The sequence below is a fragment of the Eublepharis macularius genome, chromosome 7, assembly GCF_028583425.1.
Source record: "Eublepharis macularius isolate TG4126 chromosome 7, MPM_Emac_v1.0, whole genome shotgun sequence".
Taxonomy (NCBI): domain Eukaryota; kingdom Metazoa; phylum Chordata; class Lepidosauria; order Squamata; family Eublepharidae; genus Eublepharis; species Eublepharis macularius.
Genome location: NC_072796.1, coordinates 10421781 through 10430900, shown reverse-complemented (window position 1 = coordinate 10430900; position 9120 = coordinate 10421781). Strand labels below are relative to the sequence as shown.

At 53.3% G+C, this 9120-nt stretch overlaps 1 protein-coding gene across 1 annotated transcript; it reads left to right on the top strand.

Moving 5' to 3' along the window:
* Window positions 1-924: 924 nt before the first annotated feature.
* FOXA2 (forkhead box A2) lies at window positions 925-4756 on the top strand. Its single transcript, XM_054985622.1, has 2 exons — window positions 925-1011; window positions 2650-4756. Exons 1-2 carry the CDS (start codon window positions 925-927, stop codon window positions 3931-3933), a joined length of 1371 nt encoding a protein of 456 aa, XP_054841597.1. The 3' UTR covers window positions 3934-4756.
* The last annotated feature ends 4364 nt before the right edge of the window (window positions 4757-9120 follow it).

The window sequence follows — 9120 nt, the reverse complement described above, 5'->3', positions numbered from 1 at the left end:
TGATTTCGGTGGGGTTGACTTCCAAAGAAGCGGACAGAAGAGGCGCATCTGACCCAAGCTTTGCTCTCCTGTGGAAAAATGAGGGAAAGATAAAACGCGCTTCGCACTCCAGTGGCTGGAGAGGTACGGCTAGGAGACCTCGAAAGGCCTCTCTGTCTGGCTCTGAGCATCTTGATGGTCTCTAAAGTGCCACTGGGCTCAGATCTCCAAAGAATCACACACCCCAGCCCCGGACACACACACACAAGACGTCCAAACGACTGCGCAGCGTGGAGAAGTCGCAATGCTATCGGAGACCTGCTCTTTTCCGGCTCTCTTGGAAGGTTTCGCTGCACCTTGGGAGAAAACGTTGGTGGAGGGGGCAGTCCCATGGGCATTCATAGGCTAGGAACTGTGGGATTCGGGGCGAGAGGGACTCTTCGACGGGGACTGGAGGGAACGGAACCCCTGTCCGAAACGGCGCAAAACGGCGCGCAAGACTGAGCGCAGCGCCGCCTTGGAGTTGCTTATTCAAATCACCTGCCTGGGACCCGGGGATTGGAGGCCAGCCCGGCGGCTGGCGGCCTCCAGCAGTCCGGCGCCCACGTCACTGCACCACTTTGCTTCCTCCTCCCTCCCTCCCTCCTCTCCCTCCCTCCTTCCTCTGCCTTCCCTTCGCCTCCAGGCGACTCTCCTCTGCCAAACCCACCCAAGCAGGAGCAGGAGCGATCGCGAGGAGGAACAAACCCCAAGCAGACCGGTCCCCCCTCCCCCCGCCCTACACACACATAAGAGGGAGGGAAAGAAGGAGGGAAGGAGAGAGGGAGGCGAAAGGGAGGGCTGCCGAGGGGGGTGTTTTCCTTTCCTTTCCTCCCCCCCCCCTTTTTTGGGTTGCTCTCTCTCCCTCTGCCGTCGCTTGTTGTGGCTGTTAAATTTTAAACTGCCATGCACTCCGCTTCCAGTATGCTGGGAGTCGTGAAAATGGAAGGACACGAGCACACGGAGTGGACCAACTACTACGGCGAGCCGGAGGTAAATGGCAATTGGAATCTGTTTGCTTGCGCGCGTGTGTCTTTCTCTGTTTGTGTGTGGGTCCCCCACCCAATCCCCAAGCCTCCACCTTCTGCTAAAAAATAGGACTCTCTCTCTCGTCTCCCTCTCCCTCTTTTTATACAACACTGTGTTAGCCTTGAGATAATATTAACTTTGTGATCAAATATTGACTTGCGAAGCCTCCAAATCCTTTCGCCATGCCTAGCCGCGCTATCCTAACAAAGTTGTGTTTGGCAGGGAGAGGTTGGGGGTGGGGGGAAAGAGGAAGGGCGTTGGGGGGTTATAAGAAGCCAGGGGACAAGGGGAAACAGTTAGTGCTCGCATCCAGAAGGTTTAGAGAGGGGGGAGCGAATCTCCAACCCCAGCGAGACTCCTTTACTTAAGAGGAGCTTTCCTAGGCTTCTGATGTGTGTGTCCCAGAGCCGTCTTTGGAACTCCGACCCCCTCCCCCAACACACACCTTTCCCCTCCGTCCAGGTTGCATCTCGGGTCGGCTCTTCCACTGCAGTCAGCGTGTCCCTGGTTTTGAACCGGTTTTAGCGCTCAACGCATTCAGGGCCAATCAACCCCAACCGATTTCCTCTGGTTTGGGTTCTATGTAGGACTGGGGTGGGGGTTGCCAACCGCGATCTTTCGCACACTTGTTGGGCAGGCGGGTTTTGCGCGCAGCCTGGGCAACTCCTGAGGACTGGAGCTGGGAAATTCGGGCCGAGGTCGAATTCTCCCGAACGGAAAGGCAAAACAAAACAGATCCCCGAGCGTTTTCTCGCTGAACCGGTTTATGGTTTAGGGTTTGGTTTCTGATCAGGCTGCTGGAGGGTTAGCAAAGTTTTTTGGGAAGCAAATCAAAGGGGACTCGCTTCGGATTGGCAAGCGAACCTTTCGGGGAAACGGGTTTGCCTGAGTCAGTCCAAGAGAGGAATGCTTGGCAGTTGCGGCGAGATCCATTTCGGGTTGGGATGTCAGTGCCAGGATCGGGACCCGCGGCCAGCGAGTATTAAAGGGTTTTTAAGTCCCCATCCTGGGCTCTGCGCCCCCCAGAAGACGAGATGCTTTACTTGGGAAAAGCCCGTTGAAACCAAAGCGATTTCCTTCCACTGGATTCGTTTTAAGACCTGAGAGCGATCGCCGGCCCACTTAGCTGCTCTTTGGATTTTTGGTTTGGAAGTCAGCGGTCTCGATCCCTTCTATGGGTTTCGAAGCCTGGTTTGCATCCCCGGAGCTTTCCTCCCAGTCGCGGGCCGCGGGCCCGATCCAATGGTTTCAAAGCCCTTTGGTTGGGCCGATGATCTTAGGCATTTCCTCTTGCCCGATTTCAATTGGACTTATGCCCACATAAGCGCAGCTGGCCCCGGGGCCGGAGCTGGCGCCTGGCTCTTCGCTTGACTTCAAAGGGCCTAGATTCCGGCGGGCTCTGTGCTCCCCAAGCCCCCTGGCTTTCATCCGGAGCGGCTTCCGAGCCAGCCTGGCTCGGGGCTGCACAGAACCTGCCCGTTGCTTTCCGGGGCTGCATCGCCCGGCCCCGGCGCTGGCGGGGCCGTCGCTAGGGAGAGGGCGGCGGGCGCGGGAGGGTGATCCGACTAACCGCCGGCCTCCTTCCTCTTGTCGCCTCTGCAGGGCTACTCGTCCATGAACGCGGGCCTGGGTATGAACAGCTACATGGGCATGGCTGGCATGGGCGCAGCGGGCAACATGACGACGGTGGCAAGCGGCGGCTCCATGGGCATGTCCTACGCGGCTGGCCCGGCGGGCATGAGCCTCTCCCCGGGCGCGGGAGCCATGGCCGGCATGGCGGCCCACCTGAGCCCCAGCCTGAGCCCGCTGGGCGGCCAGGCCGGCTCCATGGGCGGCGCGTTGGGCGCCTACTCGGCCTTGAGCCCCGTCGGGGGCGGCGGCGGCGGCGCCTACGGCCAGGCGGCCGGGCTGGGCCGCTCGCGGGACGCCAAGAGCTACCGCCGGAGCTACACGCACGCCAAGCCGCCCTACTCCTACATCTCGCTCATCACCATGGCCATCCAGCAGTCGCCCAACAAGATGCTGACGCTGAGCGAGATCTACCAGTGGATCATGGACCTCTTTCCCTTCTACCGGCAGAACCAGCAGCGCTGGCAGAACTCCATCCGCCACTCGCTCTCCTTCAACGACTGCTTCCTCAAGGTGCCGCGCTCGCCCGACAAGCCCGGCAAGGGCTCCTTCTGGACGCTGCACCCGGACTCGGGCAACATGTTCGAGAACGGCTGTTACCTGCGCCGCCAGAAGCGCTTCAAGTGCGACAAACCGCCCGGCGCCAAGCAGCAGCCGCCGCTGCAGGGCGCTTCGCCCGCCGCCTCGGGCGCCCCGTCGGGTCAAGGCAAGAAGGCGCCGCAGCAGCAGCCGCCCCAGCCGCCCCCGGAGCGCGACTGCGGCCCCGAGTCGCCCCACTCCAGCGCCTCGCCCTGCCAGGAGCACAAGCGCGCCCTGGCCGACCTGAAGGGCCCCCCGGAGCCCGCCCCGTCGCCAGCCCAGCAGCAGCAGCAGCAGCAGCAGCACCTCCTGGCGCAGCACCACCACGCTGGACTGGCCCACGAGGCGCACCTCAAGGCTGAGCACCACTACGCCTTCAACCACCCCTTCTCCATCACCAACCTGATGTCCTCCCCCGAGCAGCAGCCCCAGCACCACCCCCACCACCCCCACCCGCCCCACCCCCACCACCCCCACCAGCCCCACCCCCACCACAAAATGGACCTCAAGGCCTACGAGCAGGTGATGCACTACACTGGCGGCTACGGCTCTCCGGTACCCGGCAGCCTGGCCATGGGCTCGGTCACGAACAAAAGCGCCCTGGAGGCCTCCCCCTTGGCCGGAGACCCCTCCTATTACCAGGGAGTTTACTCGCGGCCCATCATGAACTCCTCCTAACGGGCCTGCCCCGCCTCTCCCGTGGGGGCCAAAGGGAAAGGGGAGATCAGGACCGCCCGAAGAGGCCCCGTCCATTCCGCCAAGGACTGTCCTTGTGCCCCAAGCGACTTTCCGCCCCCCCCCCCCCCGCGAAGTCGAGTCGCTCTCCCATCCGACGTGAGAATCCGGCAGAACAGAGGAGAGGCCCCTTTGCTCCTTCACGATACTCGAGCCTGGTTTTTAAAGTAATGATTTTTTTTTAATAGACTTACTACGGGGAAGCCCTCAGACCCAGCGGCTGACCGCCGGGTCCTCAGCGAGGGCGATAATCCCCCGAAGAGAGGTCGCTGTCATATTTAATAGACGTCGCTGTCTGTCAGTTTGGCTTCTTTTCTTCTGTCCCTTTCTCTCCGACGTCAGGAAGAAAAGGAAAAGGACTGAGGAATAGCAAGTTTCCCATTTCCAGTTTTCCCCCCGCAGACACAGGTCTAATTTTATTTCCTTTGGAGCTTTTTTTTTAGGCGATTCCTTGTACGTTTGTTCCTTTATTTGTTTGTTGCTGGGAGTTTAAATATATCTATTTTGAGGTGTGAAAGCGACACGAATATAAGTGTGTGTAAACCGATGTTAGAGTTTAAAACGGATGATCAAAAGACTCGTAGCGTTGTGAATACAAAACGAAAAGAAGAAGAAGAAGAAGAAGAAAGGACTTTTAGTTTGTAATTGAACCCAGGAAGGTTTGATGTTACCGAGAGAGTAAACAACTCGGATCGCATTAATTTATCGTTTCTGTACGTTTTATTTATGGCTTATAAATGTGTAATCTGGTAAGGACCAGCCAAATTCTCACAAACCTATATTAAAATACTATTGGAGATCTCTCCTCCATCCCTTTTAACTTTTTAAAAAAATCTTCATTTTTCCCTCTGGTGAAATATATCATGCAAAGGGATTTGGAAAGGTTCGTGTCCATTCCAAATATCCCTTGTTGCCTTTGTGCTTACTGTACTTGAGACGGACTATTTTATCAAATACAATCTTTGACGGGAAACGGGCGTTTTAGCTTGGCCTATATACAGAAGGCATCGCAGAGGGGGCGAAGCTTTAGTGCATAGCAAAGCCCTTCGGTCTCTCCTTCCCTGGTTCGAAGCCTAGATCCTAATTCCGTGCGCCTTTACTCCGAAGCAAGTCTTAGGCATCTTCTTTAGTGGGAAATAAATTCTACTGAATTCAATCGACTCCTTCATACCCAAACATAGGTCAGATATTGGGGTTTAGCGGGAATCCAATAGGCTTTACTCTCAAGTAATCGTTGCAGTTTATGCGCATTAATTCTGTTTCCGAGTAAAGGTGCCTTAGATGGGGCAGCAAGTCTTTAGTTAAGTGTACGCTTTCTTGGGAGTAAATCTCATCGAACAGAGGGGTGGTCTTAAAATTTCCCCTGCTGCATAAAACCCTCGTGGATTACAGTGGAGAGGGCTACCACGGGTGGATGGAATTTGCCTATGTATGGGTGCAGTACGGCGATTCCTTATGCACCCCCAGGCTCTGTGCCTTCTCTTGAGTGACTAAGCCTCGGTTAACAAGTTAGTACCGATGCTATCAGCCCCCCCCCCCACACACACACATTCTTTTTTAACAACCACTGAAATGATTTCTCCTGGGGTCACGATCCGCTTAAGGGAAGAGACTTAATTAATTTAATTAATTAATTAATTAATTAATGTAAATGGGAGAGCCTTTTCCAGGAAGTCCAAAGGACTTTAAAAGCGCTGCTTGCTCTTGGGCGGATCGCTCCCCTAACCTCCTGCCCTTATGTAGTACATTTTAAAGTATCCAAAGTAAATTCTCCCTGTAATCCTTACAACAACCTTGTAAGGTAGGTCAGTAGCAACCGCATACAGCGGGGGGGGGGGAGTTCGTAGTAGAAAGAGCTGAACCAAAACCACCCATTCAATTCGAGGCAGAACTTCAGACTTGAAACAAAATAGTAAAGAGTCCAGTAGCACCTTTAAGCAACTTCATTGTAGCATAAGCTTTCGATGCATTTGACGAAGAGAGCTGTGGTTCTCGAAAGCTTATGCTACAATAAAGTTGGTTAGTCTTAAAGATGCTACTGGACTCTTTACTATTTTGCTACTACAGACTAATACGGCTAACTCCTCCGGATCTCAGATTTGAAACAAGATCCTTTAAAAATTTAAAATATGTTGTTAGTATTTTGTATAAGGGGACAGGGTGAAATTCTCTGGGAAGCTTGAGTGCGGGGGCGGGGGAGGACGGGTGGATCGTGCCCTGTCTGAATGCTCCAAAGCAGAATGCAGTAAATGCAGTAAATCTACTTCCAAATATCTGTGCAGACAATTGGAAAACTACTCCCAACCAGGTTTTGCTGACCTTCTTGATTCGAATCCTAACCCCAGATAACATCTTTGGTTTGGATTGGACTGGCTCTGACTGGAGCGCGATTCCAACACGGGTCTGCCGCTGGGAAATGCGGCTTTTTTTTTAAGCTCCCGCACATAAACGAGCGCGAAGCTGTCTTTTACTGAATCAGCCCATGAAGGTCAGTCTCGTCTGCTTGGACTGGCAGCGGCTCTCCAGGGTCTCAGATAAAGGACTTTCAAGTCTCCTACTGCCCTGTCCTTTTCACTGGAGATGCGGGAATTGAACCGGCAACCTTCTGCTTGCCAAGCCAGTGCTCTTCCACTCAGCCGCAGCTCCTACCCTCTTCTGACCCCCCCCCCTTAGAGTTTCTGGGACTAGAAAGAACGCGGTGTCTGTGCGTGTTTTCTTGCGCCAGGAACGGAGAAGGGCTCCAGGAAGAGCGTAACTCCGGAAAGGGTCTATTTCAGGCACCAATGGAGTGGAGGGGCAGGGGGGACACGCAGAGAGCCGCTGGCCAGCATAGGATGGGCTTGGCAGCAGGGACAGGAAAAGCAGGTTTCATCTCCCTGGGTCCAAGCCAAAGAATCCGAAATTGGTTCTGTGGGCCCTCTGAGGCAGCGATTTGAGTGTTCGGTCCTGTGCAAATCTAACTGGAAGAGCCAGTTTGGTGTAGTGGTTAGGAGCGGCAGGATTCTAATCTGGAGAGCCGGGTTTGATCCCCCACTCCTCCAATTGGAGCCAGCTGGGTGACCTTGGGTCAGTCACAGCTCTCTCAGAGCTCTCTAGCCCCACCCACCTCACAGGGTGATTGTTGTTGCCGGGATAATAATGACATACTTTGTAAACGCTCTGAGTGGGTGTTAAGTTGTTGTGAAAGGCAGTATATAAACGGAGAGGTATCATCATCATCATTAATATTATTATCATTATTGAAGAAGAAGAAGAAGAAGAAGAAGAAGAAGAAGAAGAAGAAGAAAGCACCACTGAACCGGGGCGTATGCCTGTTTTCGATTAAATATGTATAGGATCGGGTTGCGCTAGAATCATTAGGGCGCAAAGCGAAAGCAAGTCTCCAGATCATTTTAACAGCGTCTGGGACTCTCCGTCTCCTGGCGGATGTTAACTAGCTTAGCGAATTTTTCCTGATTAGATTTGCATTTTTCTCTGGATGAAATCAGGCTTCTGGCGTTTCCTGGCCCCGCAAAATCCCCTATCCAATCTCTGCCTAGTGAGGAGATCAGCTCATGGCGTCAGAGGCCGTAGTCTCCGGCCTCCGGCGAGGAAAGATTAGGCTGGACTGGACCATCTCCAAGGTGCCCCAAGACTTTGCTTTCTGTTTGCTGCGACAGACTAACACCCCTCTGGAGTCCTTGGGAAGCGTGTGCCTTAAAAGGGAGTAAAATCAATTTTATTGATTTTATTTTATTTAAGGGAGTGGCCTGTCTAGGTCCTGCCCTGATCTTCTCTTCTCTTGCAGGAGGTTTGAGGCTGCAACCCAAATAGGGAATTAAAAATCCCTTGAGAAGAGGAGCACCGATATCCCTCGGAGGCCTGCCGTGAGCTGGGCGCATGAAATTAACGCGTCTCTTCCACACCTGGCAGGGTCCAGCTAGACCGATATTATGCAGAGGGCGATGCGACACTCCTTGGAAGGGGAGGGAGTTGGCAGGGCCTTAAAGTGAGAGGGAAGGTGAAATTGAGAGCCCTTCAGAGACTAGCACCTTTCAAGGAAATGACCATAGGACTGCGAGTTTAAATGGGCGCAAATTCCACAACTTTTACAGTGCGACCCTAAGAACACTTCCCTAGGAACAAGGCCCATGCAGTAGCCTTGGGTAGGATTCTGAGTAGACTTGCACGGAACAAGTGTGCACGGAACATTTGCTTCCCCCGGTTTCTGCCGCAACCTTTCAGTGTCAAAGACAGATGTTTATTCAGAATTAGATGCTGGGTTTTTTTCTTCTTCACTGCATTGAAATCGAAGTAAAAATACCTTTAGGCTCTGGATACCAGTTTCACTGTCGCCGAAACTGGTGTTCTTCTAACTTCCTCAGAGATGAAATCTAAAATATCAGCAGCGGATTGTTCGGCCTTAGGGCTGGCCAAACACACGTGTACACCACAAAACAACCTGCTGCTGAACGTGGGTTAATCTCCCTGACCTTCTCATATGGAGATCCTCGGTTTATATCGTAGTCTGTGCCATACACACATGAACTAGTATTTAGCCAAATTCTACTCCTGGTAGTTTCCTCAGTGCATTAGTCTTACATCACGGCTACTACCCATCTACTTTTCTTCATGGACGCAAATTTCATGGAACTTTCATTTCAGGAACATGCCCCTTGGTGTACTGGTAGTGGCTTTATATGCCATTCTAAAAACCTACCCTGCTTCCCCCCTGGAGTTGAAAGTGGCACCCACAGAGATCCCAGAAGATCTCCCGGGAGTATTGATCAAACCCAGATAGCATTTAGGTGCTCTCTTTAGTTTCGATTAAACATGTTGAAAGCAACAGAGGGAGGAGCCAGAGACTGGGTGCATCTGACACAGAGTCAAATTAGCTGGCTCCGAACTGGCCGACCATTCCGAAAAGCTGGTCGAACCAGTCAAGCTGTTCGGTTTTATTGGGTGAGTTGAGGCAGGAAAAAGCACTAACCAAATCCACGCAGTGGCATCTTGGGCCCCACACCGAAATACAGCCAGGCACACATCCTTGTGAAATGACAGCCCAATCAGGGGAAGTGGGTCAAGGAATGTGTTGGCAACACCCGACCCGCCGTTCTCAAAGACAGATCTGTATTTCTCCTTAAGTCGTAA